The 26076-nt window shown below is 45.7% G+C and overlaps 4 protein-coding genes across 6 annotated transcripts in view; all 4 read left to right on the forward strand.

Annotated features, from left to right (window-relative positions):
- The window catches only part of PPP1R16B (protein phosphatase 1 regulatory subunit 16B), a 54832-nt gene extending 52790 nt beyond the window's left edge, over positions 1 to 2042 (forward strand). The window contains exon 11 of the mRNA XM_053992929.1: positions 260 to 2042. Coding sequence (XP_053848904.1) covers positions 260 to 781 — 522 coding nt within the window. The 3' untranslated portion in view covers positions 782 to 2042. The remainder of the gene's footprint in view (positions 1 to 259) is intronic.
- Positions 2043 to 6986: 4944 nt separating this feature from the next.
- Positions 6987 to 13995, forward strand: LOC128815948 (protein FAM83D-B-like). The gene is made up of 4 exons (XM_053993113.1): positions 6987 to 7436; positions 10018 to 10185; positions 10906 to 11030; positions 11379 to 13995. Exons 1-4 carry the CDS (start codon positions 6987 to 6989, stop codon positions 12331 to 12333), a joined length of 1698 nt encoding a protein of 565 aa, XP_053849088.1. The 3' UTR covers positions 12334 to 13995.
- Positions 13996 to 14256: 261 nt separating this feature from the next.
- Positions 14257 to 19297, forward strand: LOC128815949 (protein FAM83D-B-like). The gene is made up of 4 exons (XM_053993114.1): positions 14257 to 14761; positions 15631 to 15798; positions 16424 to 16548; positions 16794 to 19297. Exons 1-4 carry the CDS (start codon positions 14312 to 14314, stop codon positions 17182 to 17184), a joined length of 1134 nt encoding a protein of 377 aa, XP_053849089.1. The 5' UTR covers positions 14257 to 14311; the 3' UTR covers positions 17185 to 19297.
- A 508-nt stretch (positions 19298 to 19805) lies between these two features.
- The window catches only part of DHX35 (DEAH-box helicase 35), a 28647-nt gene continuing 22376 nt past the window's right edge, over positions 19806 to 26076 (forward strand). For all 3 annotated transcript variants that reach the window (XM_053993108.1, XM_053993109.1, XM_053993110.1), the window contains exons 1-8: positions 19806 to 19881; positions 21283 to 21416; positions 21797 to 21889; positions 22049 to 22126; positions 23713 to 23817; positions 24651 to 24712; positions 25304 to 25373; positions 26000 to 26059. In XM_053993108.1, coding sequence (XP_053849083.1) covers positions 19842 to 19881; positions 21283 to 21416; positions 21797 to 21889; positions 22049 to 22126; positions 23713 to 23817; positions 24651 to 24712; positions 25304 to 25373; positions 26000 to 26059 — 642 coding nt within the window. In that variant the 5' untranslated portion in view covers positions 19806 to 19841. The remainder of the gene's footprint in view (positions 19882 to 21282; positions 21417 to 21796; positions 21890 to 22048; positions 22127 to 23712; positions 23818 to 24650; positions 24713 to 25303; positions 25374 to 25999; positions 26060 to 26076) is intronic.

A 26076-nucleotide genomic window follows, 5' to 3' on the forward strand; every position in this document is an offset into this window, starting at 1 on the left:
TTTTAATTAAGTTATTGTCACATTATGTAGATAAGCATATTATTTTTGTGTGTGTGTGAGCCTTCAGAGTTAAGGTTCCATGTCCTGTTTGGAAAACAGCTCCTGGTTGGGGCTGACAGCATTAGTGGGGGAATTCAATGTTTGTGCTGCAGCACCTGTCTGGTAGAAAGGCTGAGTGTGAGCAGACTTAGGAGGTTGTCACAGGGATGAACCCTGCTATGGGTATTGGGGGAAAACACTCTTTTATGTCTTGTTACAGAATTCAGTGCTGGAGAACTCCTCCCTCCTCCCGGAGCTAGCGAACAAAAGCACCCAGTGTGACACCGAGATCCCGCTCCAGAATGGACTGATGGCATCTGCCAGCCCTTACCAGTACACCTTTTCCAACGGGGACATTTGGAGCATGCACGCTGACCCCGACAGCAACCCCGGGCACGTGCTGCCCTACGGCAACCCCGGGCTGCCCGAGGCCCCGCAGCTCTGGGGCACCTACAAGGAGCACAACCACCAAACGCTGTCGGAACTGAAGCGGCAGCGAGCTGCAGCCAAACTCCTCCAGCACCCCTTCCTCAGCACCCACTTCAGCACCGGCGTGGCAGGAGTGGCTGAGAGCGTGGGCGAGGCCAAGTCGCACTTAATCGAATCCAGGACTTCTCCCTACAGCTCCAATGGGACCTCAGTGTATTACACAGTGTCCAGTGGTGATCCGCCCCTCTTGAAATTCAAAGCTCCCATGGAGGAAATGGAAGAGAAGGTGCATGGGTGCTGCAGGATTTCCTAGTCTGGTCTGTGTCTCACCCCAGAGGACACAAGACGTGGGTGGGCTGGTTGGATCTATCACAGTGGCCGGGTTGTTTGCATTTCAAAGGGAGAATTTGGTTATGGACATCCTGACTGTGGCAGCCTTGTTCATCTCAAATTGTACTTCACCCTGCCAATTACTTCCATTGCAGCTGGATGAGTAATGCAGGTGGAGCAAAGCTCTTAGGAGGGATGCACATCAGTAAGATGTCAAAAGAGTCTCCTGAGTCTTGCTCCCTGGGGAAGAAGGTATGGTGTGCTGCCTCCCCATCCTTGGGAAGTCCTGAGATGCCTTGGAACAAAGAAAGGATCTGAATTCAAATCTTTGTGTCTGAGCCTCTTGCTGCAAGTCACTGAGCAGCTGGAAGGTGACAGTTCAGACCTGTGTTTTCACTCTTCAGTGATGTACATATCCTGGAGGGGAGGTCAGCCCCCACATGAGGTTTGCAAGAGTGGACAGAGCTGTTTTCCACACAGCTGGATCCAGCACTTCCTGGGCCGGAACAACAAGCACAGATGCTGCACTTCGGAAGTTTGCAAGGTGTTACCTCCTTGCAGTGACAGCTCACCGTCACAAACTGTGCACTGGCTGGGTCCTGTTCTGCTCGTGTCAGCTTGTCACTGCAGACTGCCATCAGGTTTGAAGCAGAACTTTTCCTGGAACAGGCTTCACCCAATAGGCTTTAAAACTGATGTTGCAATAAAGGGGCCCTGGCAATAGAATTTTACTGCAATAAAATACTGACAAAGGTCTATATTGGGATAAGTAATTAAAAAAACTTATTTGTACTATTTAGACTCTTAATTTGTTAAAACTGAAAAGACTTTTGTTGATCTCACTTTCCTATTGATTCTGTTTGTTTACTTTGTATGCTCAACACAGATACTAGGGGCAACATGCTTTGCGTTCTGATTTTTTCTGGATTTCCAGAACCACAGGGCTCAGGAGGGATGGGAAGGAAAGGCTTGCCAACACTAACCTAGGAATGCCATGAAAGCATTTCTAATCCCGTAGATGTGACGACACTTGCATTAACCTGCAGTCTTTGGCTGGGAAATAACTGTAACCATTGCTGTGGTAGTTGAACACTGCAGCAGGACAGATGTTTTGTTCTGTTTTCCAGCTCCCTTGCTGAAGCTGTCAGCAGTGGGTAGCAGCTGGCAGAGGAAGGTTTAAATGCCTCTGTGTCTGGGGGAGTTGCCTGACACTTAACAAAGCCTCTCTGCTGTGGAGCAGCTGCAGTGCCATCACTGTCTTGGTGTAGTTCATGTGAACTCTGACAGCCCACCTGGTTACCCCATTACTGGCACGGGGTAACCTGGGGGTTTGGCACTTCAGGCTTTGTGTACCTGGGGGAGGTGAGAGGAGAGTGTGGGACAGCTCTGAAGAACTGGCCACACTTGAGTTGTATCTAAGAAATAACTGTAAATCTCCAACTCCTCTGCACAGAGAGGCTGTCACACACCTGTTTGCCTGCATGAATATGTGTCTTCTTGGGCAGCTTAAATTCCAAACTCTGAAGGCATGAACCTGTTTGGGTCTCTGTAAGCCTCAGTGGATTAAATCCAGCTCATGTAGTTGTGCTTCAGCCAAGCAACAGCAAATGCACCTTCCACCCATTTTCCTTTTATCTGGCACCTGTTAGACATCAACATTCCCTTTCACATGTACTCTCCCTTTGTGGGGATCCTCACAGCCTTAACTTTTTTCTAGGCTATAAAAAGTTGACTGAGGCTGCCAGTGACTGTTAAGTGCTACCCTCTGCCCCCCATCAAACCCACCCATTGCTGGGGCTGGATACATTCCCATACAGGGCTCTGGGCTCCTCGAGGCAGCAGGGGTGGCTGTGTGTCACCACCACTGCCACGCTCTGCAGGAGACACCTTTGGACCTGTGAGGTACCAGGCTGGCAATTCAGTGGTTTGAATTGTAAGAAGATAGAATTCTCTTTCCTCTCCAATTTTAGGTGCAAACTAGAAAGTGGTAGCAGTTGATCTGGTTCACTTAAAACCTCAGTTCTGCTAAAGGCAAAGCTTGAAGCATCCAGAGAAGTTGGGCTCCCTCCGATGTTGAAACATATGCTAACTTCTTGTGCTTGACCTTAAGGGATTTTTAAAGTCATTCTCTAGTAGCAAGAGGATGATTTGGTAACTGGAAAGACTTTACTGCACCTGTGTGTGGATCGTCTGATTACCTTGAGTAAATTATTCTGGGATTACACCAAGTGTGGCCTGGCTGTTATTCAGAACTGGGGAGATGATCTTTCAGGTGCCTCTCTTCTCCCATGGTGGTGAGGTTTGTCTCTCCACATCCATCCTGATGAGATTTCTGTACTCACTCTAACAAATTTTGGTGCCACTATCTACTAGGTTGCATATGGTGCAAAATTTGGGCCCAGATGTTGCCTTCCCTCCCAGCAAAGGAGGAGTAGGGCCCTTTTCCTTCTCAGAGCAACTTTGTGCTAGCAAGTGTATTGAGCCCTGCCTAACTCCAAGGAAGTGAAAAGGAGATCACTGAATGCAATAGTGTAAAGTAGTTTGAGGCTTCTTTTCACTGACAGCTATTAATATGTTAAAACTGCAGGAAACCAGTCCATTTTAGACAAACAGCTTTTTGGCTTCCACTGGTATTTCACATAAGTAAAACTCTGGGATCTCATCATCCTAGCTGTGAAGTCTAGTGGTGCCTGTTCAAATGTAATCCATTCTTAATCAGACAGGAGAGTTATTAATGGTAAGAGGCAGCAATGGCTAAATCTTGCAGGATGTGTTTCACAGCCCTGCCAAGTATTTACTTACCACTGGCTTTGGGCTGAAGTTGCACCAAGGTGTGAGCTGGAAGGCTGTTGAAGAATGGCCTGGAATGGATTCATGCTTCTGTGTGGTGACATTTGGGATATAATGGCCACTGCCTGTGGAGCACTGGCAGAGCTGTCGGTTGTAGGTCTGGGAGGAAGGATTCTGTAAGGTGGATAATTAACTTGCTTCTGGCGGACTATTTTGTGGAGAAAAACAGGCTTTTGGGGGAATAAAAAACACACAGGTTCTCCACACGGGCATTGTAGCAGCCTACCTCTAGGAACAACACTTTTCACTGTAAAATTTAGCAGCGTTACAATAATAGTGGTGGCTTGATATCTGTGTGTTTTAAAGGCCATCCCAGAGGAAAGCTCTGAGGTACAGAGCAGAGGGCACTTGGCTGTTTCATTGGATCTTAATATGGCTGAAAGCTGTAGAACCTAGAAATCATGTTGTGACTGACATATCTTTATTGAAGGAGCATTTGAAGTTTTTATGATATACTGAATGGTTTTAAGATCAATAAATATCTAATTACAGATTCAAGGCCAGATTAGAGTCCCAGTTCAGTTACCAGTAAGCCAAAGGTTGTAGCTGTTCATAGAGACTGTGAAAAGATCTGAGAATGTGAATATACTGACAAGTCTGTTGCAGGCAGAGCTGCATGAGAATAACCCTTCCTTCTCCTCACAATGTTCTCCTGTGTGCTGAATTTGTACTGTTTCTAGTGGTTGATTGAGAGCAGCTTTACATTCCATGCTGAGAGAAATTTGTTAGATGGAGAAAAAAGTGTCTTTCAAAACAATGTCTCTACTTTAGTGAGCTCAGCACTGAAATGTTAGATAAGGGCTTAAGTCCCATTGCTGGGATCTGTTTGAAATCAGACCGGGATCTGTGTTTCACGTACCACAATATGTGATTTCAGCCCACCTAATTTCACTTCTTTGGTGCTCCTGAATCTTAAAACCCTCCCAATTTTGGGAAGAACTGACTCTAGCTGAAGTGATTCTGTGCCATCTTGGAGGTGTGCTTGAAGAATCACCTAGATGAGGAACTGGTAGGGAAGGGGAAGAGCATGGCAGGGCAATAGCAATAATGACTCAGTGCAATACTCAGTGGAAGCAGTGAATTCTTGAGTCTATTGAGCAGGATCTTACTTCATGGGGTTGAAATCCCTTAAAAGCTCCTAAATGAAATTACAATTTCTGTCTAGTGTCCTTTTTTCTTCAGTCTTGGAGCTCTGATTACCCCCATCATCCCTGCTGAAATGAAATCAGTTACCATGGAAAAGGGAATATCCTGAGAAAGCAATAGCACTGGTCTCCAGTGAGCCATGGATGAACTGTTTGTCTGCTGGAAGGTTTCTCCCTACACCTGGCTTATTTCTGTGCCTTATACTTGCTAAAGGTAACTCGTCTGGAAGGTTTGTGGTGACTATACAGTTCTTGCTGATTTTTAACTTGGAGACTTTTGCAAGGGGATAACAGTCCAGAGCATGCCAGATTGTGACATTATTAATTGTTCTTTCAATTTCTCTCATGATCACCACTTCTCTCTTCCTAAATACACAGAAAGGAAATGCACAGGGGCTTCGTTGTATTTTAACAACTCATGTTGACTGCTTTGGTGTGTCAGTTCTCTGAAACAGGCAGAATTCAGAATGTGCTTGCAGCAGCAAAGTCTCACCTCTTACACCAGAACACCTTTACATTTTTTCTTTTGTTTTGCTGTGTGACAGAACAGTTCTCCCTTTGGTTGTTCTTCACCTTTATTCTGTTTTCATGTTGGCCAAACTGCTGAAGGACTTCTCAGTTCTCTCACACTATTCAAGTACCACTGGGCTCTCTGGGCAACATCTGCCATGGCACAATTATGACCTAGAATATTTTGCTGTATTTCAACCATGGAAGCTGTAGCAGAGGAGACTCTGCTTGAGATACCTGTTCCCAAAGCTACACCAATGCAATGATCTCCACCCGCAGCTGGAGGGGAGACACGGGTTTTTAAACAGTGCAGATGCAGCCTTAGTATTGCCACCACCATGTCTTCAGCCTTTAGATTGAAGTGTGAGGTTGCAGGAGTGTGGATAAGCCTGGTACAGGCGGGACTGCTGCGTGTACAGGACAGTAAGAGATGATGGCAAGCCTTCTGCAATAACTCGTAATTCCATTGATCAGTAGTAAACGATGTACAGATAAAACTTGATGAAATGTATTTTATGTGAAGAAAAAAAATAATGTAAGAACTGTATATTGTATTAGCAGCTTTGTGTATAAAATGGCATTTTGGCAATCAGAGTCTAATATATTTAAAACTTTTTTTAAAAAAGGATATTTGATATTGTATGGAATTGACTTTATTGCTACTGTAAGTATGAAGATGGTTTCTTAACATGTTGAAGCAATGCATAAAATCTTAAACTTTATGTAAAACTCATGCCAAAAGTGTATGTTTGACAGTATTAGCACCTGACTCAGTGTCTTTAATAGAGAGATTGAATTTTTTAATTTAAAAATTATATTAAATTTCTTTTAATAATACAAAAATGCCACTGAGGGGTTTTTTTTGTTTGTTTGTTTGTTTGTTTTTTTTTTTTTTTTTTTTTTTTTGGGTTTTTTTTGTTTTTAACTGGTTTGAGTTTTGGCACTCTTAAATGTCTCTGCCTCTCAGCTGTCTACAGCCAGGGGATGTCTAGAAGAGAAAATCTAGGCAGTGGATGGGTGTAACTTGGTTTCAAATGCTCTCAGGCCATGGTGCCACTCTTGGCTCTGCCCTGTGCATGGCCAGAAATTTGACTTTGGTGAGGCTTGGGGATCCCTTCCAGCACAGAATATTCCGTGATTCTGTGAAGTGGCGGCAGCTGGAGCTGGAGACAAGCTGGACAGCCAAAGCTGTGCTTGCCTTCCGTGGGAGCGCTCAAGGCTTTAGCTCCAGCATTGGTGAGCACGCAGCATTACGGGCGCCCTTCTCAGAGGGGTTTGATTCTATTCCGGGCAAAAGCTCCGCGATCCCTGCCCGTCACCTGAAGGGCAGCAGGGCTCGGGGCAGAGCTGTCCCCAGCCAGGAGCTCCATTGAAGGGCAGCAGGGCTCGGGGCAGGGCTGTCCCGGCTCCATTGAAGGGCAGCAGGGCTCGGGCAGAGCTGTCCCGGCTCCATTGAAGGGCAGCAGGCTCGGGGCAGGGCTGTCCCGGCTCCATTAAAGGGCAGCAGGCTCGGGCAGAGCTGTCCCCAGCTGGGAGCTCCGTCCCGGTCCCGCCCGGCGGAGGCGGTGCCGCCCTGCCGGAGCCAACGGCGGCGCGGGGCGGGGAAGGCTCCAGCGGCGGCCGCGCTGTTTGGATTCAAACTCGCCGCAAAGCGCCCGGCGGGCTCGGAGCCGCGCTCCGGCCATGGCCAACGCGTCGCAGTGTCTGGAGGAGGGCTCGGGGCGCTGGCCGCCGCCGGCCGGGCCGTACAGCGAGGCGCAGCGGCTGGCGCTGGAGGAGCTGGTGGCCGGCGGCCCCGAGGCGCTGCGGGCTTTCCTGCGGCGGGAGCAGCTGCCGCCCTTCCTGTCGGAGCCCGAGGTGCAGGACATCGCTCGGGCCGCGCTGCCGCCCGCCGCGGGCCCGGAGCCGGCGGCAGAGCCGTCGGCCGGCGCCTCGCTGGACGCCTCGTCGCTCACCTACTTCCCCGAGCGCTCGGACCTGGAGCCGCCGGCGCTGGAGCTGGGCTGGCCGGGCTTCGCCAGCGGCGCCTTCCGCGGGCTGACGCGGGTGGAGGCGCATTTCCAGCCCGGCTGCGGGGACAGCATCTACGGCTGCAAGGAGGCGGTGCGGCGCCAGATCCGCTCCGCCCGACAGGTGAGTGCCCGGGGAGCGTCCTGCTCTGCCCTGCCCGGGCCCCTCTCCCCTGGGTCTGCGAGCACATCGAAAATCGGCACCGCTGCGCGTCGCCATGGGACACCGAGCGTATCCAAGTGGCTTTAAAACTCTTGTCGAGCAGACAGTGTAATTAAGGAGGACAAGCTCGAAAATACAGAAAAGTGGCACTCTATTTGCTGCATCTGCGAGCCCTCCCTTTCCCGGGTGCTCTGGGTGATGCGCCAAGAGCTCCCCGTCCCGCAGTGCTGCTGCCGTGGCCAGCGCAGCCGCTGTATCCAGCTGATCCTGCTCTCACTCGGAGCAAAAGGTCTCCTATTCAGGATTCCCCACTGATGTTTTCTGCCAGACAGGTGCGCTTGCAGAAACCTCCTACTGTCCTTTAAAGGGTGTGACACAGAAAAAGCCTCTTCTATAAGAGAAGATTACCTATAGATATAACACCGTGATTGTATTTTCCTTCCTTAGCCCACTAAGTGACGAACAGAACTGCTTTTGACAGGACTTTCTCCCTACAGGAGTGAAAGCTTTTGTTCTGATGCACAGTATGGCTTGAAAATCACGTGGCGTAGGAACTTGTAACTGTTCCCAGTAACTCATTGCATTCCCGGAGTTTATAGCCTCCAACTGTAATCCCCAGCCAGGAACCACCCTTCTCCTGAGCAGCCATTCCATTGGCTCAGCTAAAATTTAAATGTGTAGCTTCCTTTTTGGGTGGCCAGATGAAGCAACCCCTGTCTCTTTGTGTAACGTGCACGGCACACCCTGAATCAGAACCGAGCTTAGAGTCTCTACTCCCTTCCGAGGGCAGAAGCTGAGGGAGTGTGTGAGGATGACATGAAGGACGGGCTCCTTGCCAGAAACGGTCACAGAGGAAGCTCTGTTCTCAAACAATCCCTACAGGTATATAAGACCATTCTGGTAACTCGAGTCAACCCATAAAGACATTTATTCCCCCCAAAAGCTGTACTTGTTGGTAATATTGTTCTTGCAGCATCCTGTCAAACACCTTCCCTCACTCTGAGCCAAGAGCAAGGCAAGCTGCTCCTGTCCCATTTTGGCTGTGCCTGATCCAGGGAGCATTTTTGTGGACATAAATGGACATTTTTGAAACCCTGAGATTTACTGAATGTTAGATTCTGTGTGATACTTCTCAATAATTTCTGAGTTCCTCAAGTTAATGTGAAGACTGGGAAAACTTCAGATGCTGCATAATTTAGTCCCTAATTAATGCACTCAAATGCAGTTAGTTCAAGTGACGACTGTGATCTTGTCCATGCTATCCTCAATGGATGAGTAGAGAAACGGGTTTTCTCTCTTTCCACTAAACATTTTGGGCAAAACTGTATTTCTTTTTCAGCTGCTAATTCTGGGACTAGAAATCAAATGTGCTGTGAATTGAGCTGTCATATGAAGGCATCAGTGTTCCCAAGGATTTAGTGTGAATTGTTTTGTTTTCAGGGGTGGTTTTCTTACTTGTCTAGTCTTGTCAAAAGCATCTTATTGGTTTTTAATCTTCTTCAACACTTAGACCAGTGACTGGGTGCCAAGAAGCTCAGGACACACACAAGAAGCATCAACATAAAGTAACTTTATCTAGAAATACCCATGTGCTTGTGCATGTTATATGTCAGAGCTCAGCCAAACAGAACCAGTCCCTTAGGGAGCAGGACAGAGATGGGAATGCAAAGCTCAGCTTGTTCCTGTGGGAAAGGTTTCCTGTAAGTGCAGGCTGTGCCACACACAGAGCAGCTGTGTTGCGTGCTTATACACCTTGGGTGTGCTGCAGCAGCCTCCATCCGATAAGGGCAAGTGCCAGGCACACACAGTGGTTGCATTCTCATTGTTCTTTGTGCTGGTTTAATAGAAAAGTGGAAAATTCAGTCATAAAGTTGAATCTTTTATGCCTTTGTGTCCCTACACGGAAGTGGTTTGGAAGGATGAAAACTCAAGCAACAAATCAGTGTGTGAGGTGGCTCTGAATTAGCTGGAGAGATGGTTCATACATGTGATATTCCCATTTTAGGATTTGCCTTTTTGAAAGGCAAACTGTTGGGTGAATGGAGGGATTTCCTGTGAAGGTAAGGGATAGAAACTCAGTAAGAATATAGAAACCAGGAAGAGTCTGGAAATCAGCTGGGGTTTGTGAGATCTGACAGCAAGGAGGCTATTCGAGATAATTCTCCTGTAGCTGCTTGAAACACTGGGAGAACAGATGTGGAGATGGTTTGTCTGGATGGTTTGTCAGATTCCACTGTGATAGCTTCCCCAGTCTGGCCATATTACAGGGGATTGTGTAGGAAAGGAGGATGTGAAAGTGTACAAAAGCAGCAGACAGAGGATTCAGCAGCATTCAGGCCTACGCTTTGCATGCTGGGGCACAATAAATTTACAGGAGTGTTGTGGGAATATAGAAATCTTTTAGAACTTGCCAGAGCCTGTGCAGGAGGACAAGGAAATGTGCATGAGGCCCTGATGATAACAGCAAGAGAAAATGGCTGGGAGAGGCAGTGGTCTTGTGTAAAATAAGTCCCTTGAGTAAGTGGTGTGGCTTTCCTTGCAGGTGATTGCCCTTGTGATGGATTCCTTCACAGACATTGAGATCTTCAGTGACCTTCAGGATGCCTATAACAACCGCCAAGTCCCTGTCTACATCCTTCTTGACCAGGACTTTGTGCCCCATTTCTTGGAAATGTGCAACAATTTGGGAGTTTGTCCTGAGCAGGAAAGTGTAAGTACTAAAGTGGGGTCAGTGTGGTTTGTTTTTATTTTTGTGGTACGGTTTATGCATATCAAAGAAACCTTTCTATAAAGCATCAGACTACCTTGAAAGGCTAAAGCAACCTATCTATTGCCCATATGTAGGAGCTACAACCATGATGTGCACCAACCCCATGTGCTGTGTGCAGTGTGCACTGGGATCTCTGTCCTGAGGATGCAGCAATTTTCAGGGATTTAATTTTGCAATGTTTAAATGGCTTTATTCTTTGGCTCAGGGAACTGCTTGCTAAGGAAAACAGAAACGTGGGAAGCTAAAGGGTGGTACAGCTCTGGTATCATCTGCTTTCTTTCCTAATACTTTCTTTTAAGAGGGTTTGGATGATGTGAGCCAGGTGATTTGTTTAGCTGCTGTGAATATAAATGGACATGGCTGTATTATGGCTTAGCTTGGATAGGCTTATGTTCACTGCAGTAAAAGTTTCTCTGGAGAGGAAAAAACACTCCTGCCTTCCTGGACAGTGGCTAATTGGAACTGACTGTTCTCACCTAATCTAACAGGAATTTAGCACTGTGTGACTAAAACCACTCATATACAGACTGTATAAAAAAGCTCATTTCATTCCTATCTTCCATACTGTCCTTAGCCGCTTTTAAGTAGAATTGCTAATCAAAAGCTTTTTCAAGTTAACTTAAATTTGATGTCACTTTTTTCCTTACTTTTCTGAACCAGATGATGAGAGTTCGAACTCTCACAGGGAGCACGTACTACATGAGGTCAGGTGCCAAAATTGTCGGGAAAGCCAAAGAGAAGTTCATGTTAATTGATGGCATTAGAGTGGCAACAGGCTCCTACAGGCAAGTATTTGGGGTCTGCTGGTGCCCAGTGAAACTGTAGAAATGGGGATTTGCTGGAAAAGGATGTATTAACTTTGCTGTTTGCCCGGTGTTAATGAGTGCCAATAGTGCATGGACTAACTGAGTTGAAGTGGGACTGATGCAAATCCGAAAACACCTTTGGAAAACTGGTTTACTCAACTTGTTGCTAGCAGAGAGCTTGGCCATGACTAAATAGAGTTCTTCCTGCAGAAATTAATACCTTGCCTTCTTACCTTGCCTTCATTTTTTAGCCTGAGTCTTGCTGTCTGTAGCTTACTGTTGAAATGCACTGGAGATTAACTGTGAGTCTTGGTTTGTTTTCAACAGTTTCACCTGGTCTGATGGGAAGCTGAACAGCAGCAACTTGCTGGTGTTGTCAGGTCAAGTGGTTGAACACTTTGACCTCCAGTTCAGGATTCTTTATGCCCAGTCACTACCCATCAGCCCAAAGCGACCGTCCAGCTGCAGGAACAGTGGCATGTTTGATCACCTGCTGACCAGAACAGAATCCTCTAAAGAATATACTGTGGAAGGCAACTTGAGAGCAGAATTTGCCAGACTGTCTAGCACTCCGAAGAAATTGCTGGAAAAAGCAGATCAAACTGAATATACTCCTGCGGGAAAGCTTTGTAACCTGCGGCTTTCTTGCCTGTGTGAAGAGGAGTCGTTCAGCAATCAAGTGGCCACAGTGGAACAGAAAAGTGCATCAACTCAAACTGGCCCGTGGGAAGAGATGGCAGCTGTGAGGAAATGTAATGCAGCCACTCAGGCCAGCGCTGCCACAGCAGACACTAGCACTCAGGCTTCTGTCACGGCCAGAGTGACAGGCACTCAGACATCCATTTTGCTGAAGACTGCAGTGACACAGACGAAGGAAGAGGAGGGCACAGAAACACCCCTCCTTCCCAGAAAGTTGTCAAAAGAAGAGTATTTTCTGTCTGGAAAGGCCGTATCTGGTTCTAGCCTGCACTCATTGTCTTCATCATCATCCCAGTGCTCTCTTGCAAGCTCTACAGGCTCAATATCCTCTCTCCGGTCCTTTGAGTATTCCAGTAGTCACAGGGCACAATATTTCCAAAAACTGCACAAAGAGAGGCAATTCCACTACTCCACGATCAGGTCGAAGCTGAGCCACATGGTGGATATCCTGTCCCGGCGGGACCGTGTCCCTGCCAGCTACATGAGCCAGTACCCCGGCAGGTGCAGCCTAAAGCAGAGGCGCGACATCAGCGCCAGCCTGCGCAGCCTCCGCGACGACTCGCTCTTTTCCCTGAAAAAATGATTCCTGCCCTGACCACACAACACACAAACCCCAGTCTCAAGTTGCTGTCACTTTGTACCTAAAGATTCTTCCACTTCCGTCCAGCACTTTTACTTCTTTGATACCTTTTTAATACACCACTCTCCAAGCACTTTGTTTTATACTATGCAATGTAAGTGATGAAAAAGTAGTAACAACTTAGAGGTTCCTCTTGTATGGATTAGTGGTGAGGATAATTTTAATTCTGGGTATTTAACCTCAAAACTGAACTTGTTACTGATTTCCAGGATTGCTAATGCCCTAATTTTAATTTATGTAAACTTGGAAAAATCTGAGTCACACTGAACTTGCTCAGAGTAGCTTTGGAGATCTATCTTATATCAAGGAATTCTCAATCTTTTTTTCCAATATTGGCTTTTATTTCCACTTTATCTTTGACAGGAGAGGAATCAGTTTTTACGAAGAGCCATAAAGCTGATTTTATTCTAACTTCTGTGATATATGTTATTCTTCCACTAAAGTTGCAAAGAGTCTGTTGAAACAGTTGCAGGTTATCTTCAGCTGTATTATTTTTTCCATTGTTTAAGCCTTCTGAATGAGCTAACTAGCCCTTTAGTTTGACCATGCTCTTGTGCCTTTGTTTAGAGATATAGAAATGTATCTCTGTGTGTGTGCTTCCTTCTTTGCAGTGAGCTCCAGGGCGAGACAATCACTGAGGGCATGTGACAAAACCCCTGCTCAAAAGTAAACTGACAAATGCACTACGGAATGTTATGGGCTATATAGGGTAATGTTAATTTACAAGTAACTGTTGGAATTTAAATATTTTTCTCTTTTTAACTGTACTGTCTGAAATACTCTTTCCTGCTCTATCATTTTTCCACTACTAACTTGGTTTGAGGAGCTAAGGTGCCACTCTGGTTTTTGAAGGTACTTCCAATGTTGAGTGGATCTGAGGTTTGGTTGCTTTGCAAAGCTTTTATCTGTTTGCAGATTTCTGTGCATGTCTGTGCTTGCTGGGTCTCTTACCTGAGCAGTGGGTGCAGTCTCTCCCTGAGATCTGGCCTGTACTGTTTTTCTTTAGACCTGCATCTCAGTACTTCAGTGACCAACTGCACTGAATTCTGCCAAATCAAATTGGAGTCTGGGATATGTATTTTTTTTATTTAGGGACATGTGTGTCCAGTAGATGGCACATTTCAGCTGTTGGCTTGAGAACTGGATGAATGAATGAATAAAAATATCCATAACTCAAAAAGGCTGCAGGTGTTGAGAGTAACTAACTTTGGCATTTCTGTCTGAAATCTCTATGGATAAGGAGGCTTAGCTACTTTTATTGCTTGGATTTCTAAGCAGCCACTCCTTCACTAAAGCTGGAGGTGGGGAAAAAAGTTCTGTCTGCACTTGTTCAAAACGATAAGGAATTTATTGCTTGATTTGTGGATCTGGAACACTGGCACAAAACCAAGTTGCAGGGAGGGAGCCAAGATTACACCTTCAAAGCCAATAGCGAGTTATATTTTTAAGAGCTCAAGTCCTGCAGTTCTTGAATGTATGTAAAATTACCTTGTTTGTTCTATGTGCTTTTTAGCTTTATTATACCGTGCAGCTGTTAAGGTACTCTAACAGGAACACGAAACCGTTTACAAATAAACTCCTTTTTGCCATGGGGCTTTCACCTGATCATAGCTGAGATTTGTTTTCTTTTTATTTGGCATTTTAAATCGGGGTGACTAAGTCACTTCGTCGGCGCTTGGTCCTTTCCGGCTGGGGCCATTTGCCCTCTCCAACTTTAGGAGCAGCCTTTTGATCCGGACTGGGCAGCAGGCCCAGGGCTGGGCTGAGCCTTCCTCCTTCGAGGCTGGCGCTTCTGCGGGCGCTTCCCTGGGCGTGGGGAAGGCTGCGGGCTGTGCCACCCGTGACTGTCCCGTGGGCGGGCGGCGCGGAGGAGCCGGCGGAGCGCTATAAAGAGCCGGGGCAGCGCCGGGGCGCTCCGGCCATGGCCAACGCGTCGCAGTGTCTGGAGGAGGGCTCGGGGCGCTGGCCGCCGCCGGCCGGGCCGTACAGCGAGGCGCAGCGGCTGGCGCTGGAGGAGCTGGTGGCGGGCGGCCCCGAGGCGCTGCGGGCTTTCCTGCGGCGGGAGCAGCTGCCGCCCTTCCTGTCGGAGCCCGAGGTGCAGGACATCGCTCGGGCCGCGCTGCCGCCCGCCGCGGGCCCGGAGCCGGCGGCAGAGCCGTCGGCCGGCGCCTCGCTGGACGCCTCGTCGCTCACCTACTTCCCCGAGCGCTCGGACCTGGAGCCGCCGGCGCTGGAGCTGGGCTGGCCGGGCTTCGCCAGCGGCGCCTTCCGCGGGCTGACGCGGGTGGAGGCGCATTTCCAGCCCGGCTGCGGGGACAGCATCTACGGCTGCAAGGAGGCGGTGCGGCGCCAGATCCGCTCCGCCCGACAGGTGAGTGCCCGGGGAGCGCCCCGCTCCCGCTGCGCGGCTTCCCGGGGCCGCCTCGTCCTGCCCCGCTTCGCTTACTCTTTCATAACCTTTCGTTTTTAATTATTCTGCTGTTTCCTATTGCTTTATGTCTCTCCCATCATCTTTTGTAGTTATTTTTTAATCAGGTTCATCATTTGCCAGCTTTTTTCCCCCCCATACTGCTGAAAACCGAGTCCGGGCTCTCTGGGTGCCGCTGAGTTCCCTCGGAGTTGGCACCCGTGAGCGATAAATCCGGAGCGCCCATTCCCAGGTCTCTGAAACTGCCGTTGCTTCCCCATCCTGCGGAGGATCCACGGCAAATCCTGGGGTTCAGTCCATGGGGAAGATCTGCGGGGGTAGGAGCTGGCTCTCAAGGGATGTTTTATTCAGATCTTGACTTGAAGTATGAGAATCTGAATACAAAGGTGAAGACCAACCTGACTTTTATCTTAAACAGAGAGCTGAGATATAAAGAGCAGTCAGACACTGGTAGTTTTGGGTTTTCTTACTGTTTATTTTTATATTTGATAAGTTGAAAGACTGGAAAACTGTAGTATTGGAAGTAAGGTCACCTTTTTCTTCTGGCAATGCTTTTGAGGAAAAGAAATCTGTTCTCAAGAAAAAAACCTCTTCAGCTTAGGAAGAGATCAAATTTGCCTAACATAGGGCAAAAACAGGGGTCTACTTCTATCTCAGGGTGAGGAAGAATACTCTTTATCACAGAAGACTGTACGTTCCATAACCACCTGAAAAAAAGGAGGGAGTATTTAATTTGAAACTCAAATTTCTCATGTGCTATGTCCTTTGTGCTGTGGAAACAGCCTAATGGTTTCTTCTGAAACTCGTTTCAGATGATTGCCCTGGTTATGGATTCCTTCACAGACACTGATATCTTCACAGACCTCTTGGAAGCCTGTAGCCAACGGCAAGTTAAAGTGTATATCCTTCTAGATCAGTCTTCATTTTCCCACTTTCTAAAAATGTGCAAGGATCTGGGAGTTGACCTTGAGCAGGAAAAGGTGAGCCTTGTCATATTTATAAGGGTATGCCTATAATCTTTAAGCTGTAAAAAGAAGAAATTATTATGGCTCTCTTATGGCTGTAGTCTTTAAGCTGTGAAAAGAAGAAATTATTACACCTGCTGCCACAACTTAAAATGGGTTTTATGTAGCTCCAGTTCTATCTTGGAAGATTTAACTATTCTTACATAAGACAGCAATTTATAGAAAATCTGAAACCTTTGTAATTGGATGTTACAGCTGCTTTCTGAGCACAAATACTAATTGAATGTTCAAGGAAATGCAAGAGGAATGTCCAGTTCCTAAAGCATGACCAGAGTTGCTTGGGCTCGCCGAGACTTTGAAGGCTGAGGGAGAAGCAGGTTCTCAGGAGTCTGTGGAATTTGGATCCTGATGATTAGGTGACAGGAATTTTCACAGTCCCATTCTGCATAGTCAGTTTATGGGTTTGCCCCTTAATGTCACCTCTTTGCCTACAAAAACAAGACAAAATTCTCACTTGGTTCCTAGTGGGTGACTCTTGTGCCAGTGTGCAGCCCATCAGGGATGGTTATTGCTGTGTTACTCCTTTAAATGCAATCACTGAACTTTGCAGTCCACCTGACTCTTGCCGTGTCTTTAACAGTTGATGAGGGTTCGGATTATCACGGGGAGCACATACTGCACCAGGTCAGGCACCAAAATCATTGGAAAAGCCCGTGAAAAGTTCATGTTAATTGATGGCATTAGAGTGACAACAGGCTCCTACAGGCAAGTGCCAATTTCTTTCTCTTGCTTTACATGATTTCTCTCCATGGAAAGGAAAACCAGCAATACTGAAGAATTGCTTTCCTTTTCAGATTTTATGACCAACATTTATCCTTAAAAAGAGTTCACTGCTTTTCAGTTGGCTTGTAAGAACAACATAACTAAATGTGATGGAGAATTTTCAGTGAATACTTTCTTTACTGATTATTTTTAATTAACTCATCATTTTCTCACTCTTCCTTTGCTAGTTTTACATGGACAGATGGGAAGCTGAACAGCAGTAACATTTTGATCCTGTCAGGCCCCGCAGTTGCGCACTTTGACGTGGAATTTCGGATTCTTCATTCACGGTCAAAGCCTATCAACCTCAAAGAGTTTTCTAGCTGCAAGAAGAACAGGGTGTGGGACCAGCTGTTTAGGATAACAGTGGCTTCCAGAGACATGACCAGGGAACACTTCCTGAGAATGGAATTTTTGTATCTGAGAGCGTTTGTAGGAGATCTGAAGAGGAAGAGGAGCTGGCTGCACGCCTCCAGGGAGGCCGTGTACACCCCAAATAACACGATGCACACCTCTCCCCCGCTGACTAAGAGGAATGGCTCCCTGGTTATGAGGCCACACTGGATCATAGAGAGATGAACTGCATGTCCATGCAGAGCAAGCAGCAGAACCTCAGGAACCACGTCTGTCCATCCGTGTCCAGCACTGTCTTGCAGTGTGTTTGTGAGGGCAGCTGGGAAAGAAACCTCAGACTGACAGAAAGTGAAACTGGAATTGTGGCTTTGTTTGAAGAATACCATAAAGCCATTATTGACTTCTACTATCCTGTTAAATTTTCATTTCTCAACCTGTTCATGCATATTTTAAGCTGATGGGTTGGCAGTGTCACAGCTCAGTAGCTCAACCCTTTATTTTTTTTAAGAAATCTAGGTATTGAAATTCATATTGCTTGAAAGTCTGTTCCAAGATGAAAGCAGGCTCTGAAATCAGTCTTGGTCTTGTACAAACTCTCCACCAAGTGATTCATGACACAAACCAGGAGTAACCCTAAGCTAGAAACCAGGAGTCAGTACCACACACACTACTACTCCTCCAATGTTACATTTTCTTCATACAAAGCTAAGCTGGCAGGCAGAACAAGCAAGCAAGGCTTTAGCAGTGACTGAATTTCAAATGGCCTTTATATTAGACTGTTTGGATTGTTGGACATCATGCAATAAATGTGTGCAAGTGATAATATTCTAAAGGACCCACTATGTTTGTAGGAGAGCCAAATGAGACCAATTCCTTGGCATTACCAGACAGACTTGTTATCTTTGTGGCCACTGCTGCTGTCTGGTCTTGTGGGAAAAGCTGAGTAGATCTGAAATCTGTGAAGCTTCTTCCTCTTCACAAAAGTCCTAATTCCACCAGAAATGCAATGACACAGAAGTGAGCAACAGAACCATTTTTAAGGTCTCTTTGGAAGCTCAATTTTTTAAATTATTATTTTTAATCCATTCATTTCTGGAGGGGAAAAAAGTCACCCTCAAATGAATAAGCTATCCTCCCAAACAGCTGCACATTGAGGTACTGAAGTTCCAGCAGCCTGCCAATGCAGACATTCATTAGTCAAAACAAAGGTTTACCATTTTTCAATTGTTCTTGTGGCTCTTCTACTGCAAAATACTCAAATATGTGCTTGTGTGAGTGTCTTGTGGGTTCTGGGCTTCAGAGAGGAAGGTTAAAACTCGGCAGGGGAATTTCACATGGGTTTCAGCTAAACAGCAGCAAGGTGACATTAAACTGGACAGATGGATCTTACAGAAATGTAAGATTGCAAAAATGGACACTGCAAAAATGTACTGATTAGTATGCAACTAATCTGGGCCCTCTTTCTTCTGCACTGACAATCATGGAAATGTAATAATTCTGGCTCTCCTAATCTGTAAATACTCAATAGTTTATAGCTTTGTACTGTTAACTTCTATCCAGATATAAAGAAGTTTGAAATATATATTTTTATTCTTAGCTATATTTTCCACAAAGGCAAACCCCATACAGTGTTGGACTCTATGCAAAATACTCTTTGTGCAGTCTTATTTTCATAATAATTATCTGTATATATTTTCTCAAGCATAACTTCTCCACTTTGTTATTCATCTCATTATTTTAATGGGCAGCTCTTTCCATGTGGGTTTTTTTCTCAACAATTACTAATATATTCATGATAAAAAACACTGTTAGTTGCGTTTATTTTTTGATAGTGTGAACTCAATATCGAAAGTACATTGAAACATATACTTAGAACTTTAAGAACATCATAATTATAACTTAATAACCTCTTTTACATGTGGTTACTCAGCTAACAAGTGACCACGGAGGTAGAGTGTTGTGAGGTGCAGTTTGTTTAATCACCATAACTGCACTGTTAGTGTGGGAAGTTATAAGAATATAGGATGTGATTCGATTTTTACTTTCCCATAAGCATGAATATATTACAGTATTAATAAACTTACTAGAAACAGTTTGGGCTATTTTTTGTATTTCCTTTAGCTTCTACTTAATTAACTCAAAGCCTACATTAAGTTTGATTCAATACTAACTTCCATGGGCTTTCATGGATGATTTTGTGGTTTAAACAGGCTGTAAGCAGCCTGTGGTGGGGCACAGCTGCGTCTCTTCACCATTAGTGTCATAATTTTCTTTCTTGTCCTTCGGCTGCCTGGTGTAAAGTGCAGCAGCTGTGGTGTGGGTAGTGTGGAGGCGTCCTCCACTGGAGAAGGAATCAGCTCTAATTAATTAATGAACAGGGACTTTCGAGCATTGATCTTTCGACCCAGCTCCCCCAGGTAACCATAGAATGGGTAGGGTTGGAAAAGAGCTTAAAGCAGATCTCATCCTAACCCCTGCCATGGGCAGGGACACCTTCCACCATCCCAGGCTGCTCCGAGCCCCGTCCAGCCTGGCCTTGGGCACTGCCAGGGATCCAGGGGCAGCCGCAGCTGCTGTGTGCCATGGCCTCACCTGATCCCAAGGGAGCGCACCTCCCTCCCTGATCGGGCAGCCACTGTAGCGCTGGCAGCCGTAGTTTGCCGGACGCTAGCTGTTACCAAGTGCAGCAGTTCCCCCGGTGTCTCTTGGCTGCAAATCTTTGCCTTGTGGGGGAAGAAGGGCAGAGGGAAGAAGGGCGGCCGAGCTTCTGGCGGGTAACGCCTGGCGGCGAGGGGGGCCGGGACGGGGCGCGGTCTCCATGGCAACGCGGGCCGCGTCACGTGGGCGCCGCGCGCCGCTTCCGGCCGCCCTCTCACCCCAAGATGGCGGCGCCCGTGGGGCCGGTGAAGTTTTGGAAGCCGGGTGAGGGATGTGGGGGGTGCGGGATGTGGGCGTGCGGGGCACGGAGCCCCGCCGCGGGCTGGCCGCGGTGAGGCGTGCGGGGAATGGAGCCCTGCTGGCCGTGGTGAGGGGTGTGGGGGACAGAGCTCCGAGCTGCCTGGTTGTGGTGAGGGGCGCGGTGAAAGCCGGCGGCGCTGCCCCGCTCGGCTCTTTGGGGTCGCTGGCGCATTTACAGTGAAGGGCAGCAAGGCTCTGAAAGGATTCGCGAACGTGTCTTATGAGGAGCGGCGGGGGCAGCTGGGTTTGCTTAGTCTCCAGAAGAGGAGGCGTAGGGGTGACCTCATCGCTCCCCACAACTCCCTGACAGCAGGCTGTGCTGAGGTGCGAGCCGGTCCCTTCTGCCGTGCCTGCCGTCAGCGAACCGGGGCAAATAGCCTTAAAATGAGACACGGGAGATTCCCGTTAGCTATTTTTTTTTTTTTTTTTTTATTTCACTGTTCGGGCGGTCCGGCATTGGAATAATTTGCGCGGGGAGGTGGTGGAGTCACCATCCCTGAGGGTTTTTAAGAGGCGTCAGAATCTGGTGCTGGGTGATGTGGTTTAGGGATTACAGTGCTGGTGCAGGGTGATGGTTGGGCTGGATGAGCTTGAGGGTCTTTTCCAACGTCGATGATTCAATGAGGGCAGTGGGGAAATGGCTGTCCCCTCAGTGCCAAAGCCCAGGGGGTGTTCGTGGCTCCAGTGCGGTGCTGCCCGCTATGGGGTGGCAGGGGAGGGGATAGGGCGGGTGGTTTGTGGGCTGGGTGTGCTGCCCTTTGCGGGGGTCTCGAGGGGATAGGAAGTGTGCAGGGCAATCCCAAGGAGTTCCGAGGGAGGAGCAAAATCCTGGCCATGGGTGGGAATAACCTTGGTTAACACCAGGGAGAGCAGCTCAGTGGAGAAGCACCTTGGAAACCAGGACGGTCATTGTTGATTTGTGCTAGAACTGTTTGGCAGTTCTGAAAAGGACTAACCTTTAAACAGGGGAGAAGTGCAAGCAAGGCAATCCTACAAAACAGGGGAATCCTCTTTGCTCTCAGACTTTCCTGGTTGAATCTGCAGCTGGAGATGACCCATTCTGTTACTGAGATGAGTTTGTCTCTAGTTCACTTGTGTGATTCCACAGTTTCAGTTGTCAGTAGTTTTGTGATAATTTGCAGCAGGAATAAATCAAGTTTCAGTTCCTGAGGTAAGTTCAGAGCTGAACCAAACCCTTGTTTATTGTTAGGTAATATTTCGATTGCTTTCACAGAAAACTTGTTTGTTTTTTTTTTAATATGCTGCCACCCATGATTCCTATCTGTGTGAAACATACTTTGGCTGTATTGTGATACACCAGGCAGAAGTGTGTTGTTCCAGTTAAAATTCACTCCTGTTGTGCAGGCTCAGAAGGTCCTGGTGTCAGTGTCTCCGAGGAGAGGCAGAGCCCTGCTGAGAGCAGCGCTGTGACTGTCATCTACAACCCTTATGCTTCCCTCTCCATTGAACAGCAAAGGCAAAAGCTACCTGTTTTTAAGGTATAGGAGTTCTTTTTCATATATTAAGTGTTGTATGATGCCTGGTTCTTGTGGTTTTTTTTTTGTTTGTTTGAAAGAGCAGTATAAAATCACTTTGCAACATAAATAATAATTTTATGGCTCTGCTCTTTATTTATTGGAATTTATTGTCCTGTTTGGCAACTGTAACTGGCAGTTCTAAGGGCTTTGTTGATGGATGTTATTTACTATGTGCTGTACATGTCATTTATAGATTTTAAAGGACTGTTTAGCTTTTGGCAGTGAACTCCATGTAACAAGAAGTTACTGTGTCTGCCAGATATGTAAATATTGTATTTTCAATTGTTTTCTTATTTTTGTACAATCTGCTTTTTATGTTTATATGTCATTTTCTCTTTCAGCTAAGAAATCACATACTTTACCTAGTGGAGAACTACCAGACGCTGGTGATTGTTGGGGAAACAGGATGTGGGAAATCAACGCAGATTCCACAAGTAAGTGTCTGTTTAGGTTGGTAAAACCAGGTAGTCCCTCAGGGGATTTTACAGGGAATATTGAGCAGAACCAGGTAAAAACACAAAGTGTGAGGAGCTAACACCTTGGTGTAAGCACAGCATGACCAGTGTCTCTCTTATCCCCACTGTTGTTTGCAGTACCTGGCAGAAGCTGGCTGGACAGCTGAAGGAAGAGTTGTTGGGGTGACGCAGCCTCGTCGGGTCGCTGCTGTTTCAGTGAGTGTCCCCATCTTCCCAGTCTGTTGGCATTAGAACCTCCAGTTTAGCAGCAGGTTTTGCTGAATAGCAGGAATCTGCATGAGCTCCTGAATGAATAGGTGTTTCTGTTTGTCTTTCTCTAAGAGCTGCTGGTGTTACACACGGAATTCAAGCCGATTAGTAGGTCTGGCCAAAAATTCCAGCATTCCAGAATTGCAGATGTAGAAGCTTTGAAGTAAAATTGACTGATGTCAGCAGAACTGTGTGCGGAACTTAGGGCTGAGCTGTGATTGACTCAGGACTAGAACTGTGCTTGTGTGACCCTCAACTTCTTTCACAAGGTGAAACAGTGATGTAAATCTGCGTATAGTTATGCAGCCACTGGAAGAAACAATTGCTCTTTCTAGCAATTCATAGCTAAGTTTTTAATATTTTTTCTGTGTTTGTTTTTTGTTGTTTATATGGGGTGTGGGTTTTTTTGGTTTCCCTTTGTAAAAATGTCAGGCAGAGGAAGAAACAGTTTTAGTGTGAGAAATTTTTGCATATACATATTTTGTCTTGGAGAGCATAACATTATCTGGGTGTGCTGTGAGGGAGAAAAGGAGATGCTGAAGGCAATGACTTCTCCTCTCTGGTAGCAGCATGCACAGAAAGCATCTACTGCTCCTTTGTCTTCACAACTGCTGCCAGGCACTGATTGGAGTGAAGTTTCTGCTGCAGCATTCTTTTTATACAGAGAGCTGTGGTGCCATTTTATAACCCTCAGTTTGCCTGTTCTCCATAATATAGTAAATGGTATCTGCAACACACCAGCATCTACCTTGGTAAATACTGTAGAATCCAGCATTCCTTGACCAGATCCAGCCTGGTTAAGGGGACAGTCTCTAGCAGTGCTCTGCATCTTGTGCTTTGGGCAGTCTGCCTGCAGTGTCCTCCCTTTTCTCCTTCATAGGGCATCCAGCTGACAGAGCACAAGTTCTACAGAATATGTTGTGAGTGCTGCAATGATTTCTCACAGCAAACTCACTTTTCCCTTTCATGTCTTAATGCGTCATTTTTAAGCCTAAAATAGAAAGATTATTCCATTCAGGCTTAGTACATGGACACGGGAGGTTTTTTCTTTGAGACTGTTGTTGCAGACTGCCTGGACTGTGGCTGTTACTGGAGATGAGAAATATAACTGATGATTTATTGCTTTGTCCTGAACTGAAAATGATATTTTATTTTAATAGGTGACTTATCTGCTCTCCCATCTAGAGCATGGGGGTTGTTAGAAACAAAGATAGGTAGTTGCAAAGATATAAAACATAGTTTAGAAATTCCTGAACTCTTGCTTGCATTACCCAGATTGACAATTATCCTGAATTCTTGGGCTCAGAGTGGTGGGGTGATAAGATTCCAACTGAAATAATGAATTCACTGCCTGTAGGTATAGGCTAGAGTGTCACTCAAATGACTGGCACTAACTTGTGGTTGGAATTCTACAGGGACTAATTAATGTATTGTGGAGTTTAATTGTCTCTTTAGATGTCTTTGTAGTTTGTAATGACACAAGGCTGGAGTGTGCTGAGCTGTTTGCTCCTTACGAGGATCTCTTTTCTCAGGTTGCAGGCCGAGTTGCTGATGAAAGAGGTGCAGTGCTGGGACATGAGGTTGGATATTGTATCCGGTTTGACGACTGCACAGACCCACAGGCTACAAGAATTAAGGTGAAACACGAACAGTGTGTGGTTACTCTGAAGGGATTAGTTAAAACTCTTCAAATACTTCTGCAAAATTAATGAGAGCCTTGTGATGCCCACTCAAGAGAATAGGTAACATTTCAGTTTCCCACGTGGGTGCCCCAAAATTGTGCTTGAAATGGCTGTAGCAATCCAAACCTTAATAAAATGAGTACCTGTTCTATTCTGATAGTCTGACAAGCAGCATTTTAAATCTAAAGAACGATTTCAGGGTATGGCCAGCTGTTGGTACAGCACTGGTGTGAGCTGTGTGTCAATCAAAGTCATAGGGAAAGGCTGCAGTGAATCACAGACTAAAAGTGACCTCCCCTAACAATAGATTTTGATTAAAAGCACAGATAAACCCCAAGATGAGTAAACTGAGAGATAATTTGGTGGATTAAATAGCAACTTTGCAGATGTTTTTCAGTGCTGTGAGCAATGTTAGTGTTGCTTGTGTTCTGCAGAAGAGGATTTGCTTTAGTTGTGCTGGAATAGCAGTGATGATGAATGAGACAATTTGCTTTGTGATTTTTTTCCAGAGGCTGGTGTTCCTTTTACACTGAAAGAAATAGTTATTTGTTCACTACATAGAGCTGAATTTAATTTTTTTAAGCATGATTATTCATTTAGAGTTGGAAATTTGGAGTTTTTTACCATCAGTTCTTACTTAGTTCAAGACCATAGTTGCAATCACAGTCTAATTTGGTAGATCACTGGAAAATTAAAGGCCAGGAAACATTCAGGCAAAAGCCTATAAAACATCTATAAAATCACAATGATAAAGATTTTTTTGCCTTTTTTTTTTCATTCACTTCTAGTTTCTAACTGATGGTATGCTGGTGAGGGAAATGATGGCTGATCCTTTATTAACAAGATACAGGTAAGAAAATGTAGAATGAATGCTTTCTGAAGTGCAATTTGGTAAAAATCTATTTTTTTCAAGCTATTGTGATAGCAGTTTTTATAAATTATTAGTGGCTATTATAAATTAAATAGCGAAAAAGTGAAAATTATTGTAGAACTCTGACTTCTTTCTGTTGTAAAAACAACATTGTTTTTATCAACAACATATTGTTGTTAGTTGATCATTGCAACACCAAAACCAACAAGATTTGATGCTGTAGTTTTGAGACAAAGCTAAGGGGGCCTTATGGAGTCTGAATTGTTTTATTTCCTAATTTTAAATTATTTTTTCTTCCTTATACTAATAAAAAAAAAAATCAACAATGAACAGGCTTTTCTGATATCCAGAAAACCTGTGCAGTACAATGAGCATAGACGTGTTTTCTTCTACTCCTAGCCTGAATAGGAAACAGTGTGTATGTGCCACTTCCCCAATTCTGTAAGTGGCTGTGAACAGTAATAGTCCAGCAGCAGATTTCAAATAATGGTGTTTCTAGAAGACAGTGAGACACTGATTCTAGTGTCAGTCAAGTAATTTCTGAAACCTTACCTTTCTGTTTTTTCACAGTGTCCTCATGTTGGATGAAGCTCACGAAAGGACTCTTTATACAGACATTGCCATTGGCTTACTAAAAAAGGTAATTCTTTTTTAATTCACTGTAACTCTGTAATTTTAGGTTGGTAATTTTAATACAGCTCTCTGTTACTGTTTTAATTTCCATCCTTTTCATTCAACCTCTGATCCTGATGGCTGGTAATTGAGGGAGTATGATTGCTGCTTCCTCATTTAGGGAGTGTGATTGCTGCTTCCTCATTTATCCTGCAGCCCATTGTACATACCCAGCTATTTACTTTGGTCATCTGACATTGAGGATCCTCTGTTTCTTTCCCCTGATGCTGAAATGTCTCCTTAGCTGCTAGTTCCAAAAATACACTGTTGATTCTGCTGCTGCTGATCATGTGAAGTGATCTGATAGGGTCTTGTTGCTGACTTTCAGCCTACTGAAGATCTGAGTCTCATCAGAAATCAAGAATAAATTAAAATAACTGACTGAATGCCCTTAAAATAATTACATAAAACTCCAAACAGTCATTGGGTTCTTAGACCTGTGGGGTGATAAGGCTGCTTCATTTGTCACCTGTCTTGTAGTTTAAAATAGTTTTACAGAGAGGTTTCTGCTAATCTGGATTCTCTAAATCTTGGTTCTAGTCTTGTATTTCAGAAAACAGTTTTAACTCTGGGTGTTGTTGGTCTCTCTCCCAGGTTCAGAAGAAGCGTGGGGATCTTCGCCTGATTGTGGCTTCAGCCACCTTGGATGCAGAGGTACAGCTCAGAGATTT

Source organism: Vidua macroura, chromosome 17 (assembly GCF_024509145.1).
Source record: "Vidua macroura isolate BioBank_ID:100142 chromosome 17, ASM2450914v1, whole genome shotgun sequence".
Lineage (NCBI taxonomy): Eukaryota > Metazoa > Chordata > Aves > Passeriformes > Viduidae > Vidua > Vidua macroura.

What these genes read in the sequence shown, in the direction of transcription:
- LOC128815948 (XM_053993113.1), top strand. Translation starts at nt 6,987, where the DNA reads ATGGCCAACGCGTCGCAGTGTCTGGAGGAGGGCTCGGGGCGCTGGCCG. An exon ending in AGATCCGCTCCGCCCGACAG is followed by an intron (nt 7,437 to 10,017) that starts GTGAGTGCCCGG and finishes CTTTCCTTGCAG; the next exon opens with GTGATTGCCCTTGTGATGGA. An exon ending in TTTGTCCTGAGCAGGAAAGT is followed by an intron (nt 10,186 to 10,905) that starts GTAAGTACTAAA and finishes TTTCTGAACCAG; the next exon opens with ATGATGAGAGTTCGAACTCT.
- LOC128815949 (XM_053993114.1), top strand. Translation starts at nt 14,312, where the DNA reads ATGGCCAACGCGTCGCAGTGTCTGGAGGAGGGCTCGGGGCGCTGGCCG. An exon ending in AGATCCGCTCCGCCCGACAG is followed by an intron (nt 14,762 to 15,630) that starts GTGAGTGCCCGG and finishes AACTCGTTTCAG; the next exon opens with ATGATTGCCCTGGTTATGGA. An exon ending in TTGACCTTGAGCAGGAAAAG is followed by an intron (nt 15,799 to 16,423) that starts GTGAGCCTTGTC and finishes TGTCTTTAACAG; the next exon opens with TTGATGAGGGTTCGGATTAT.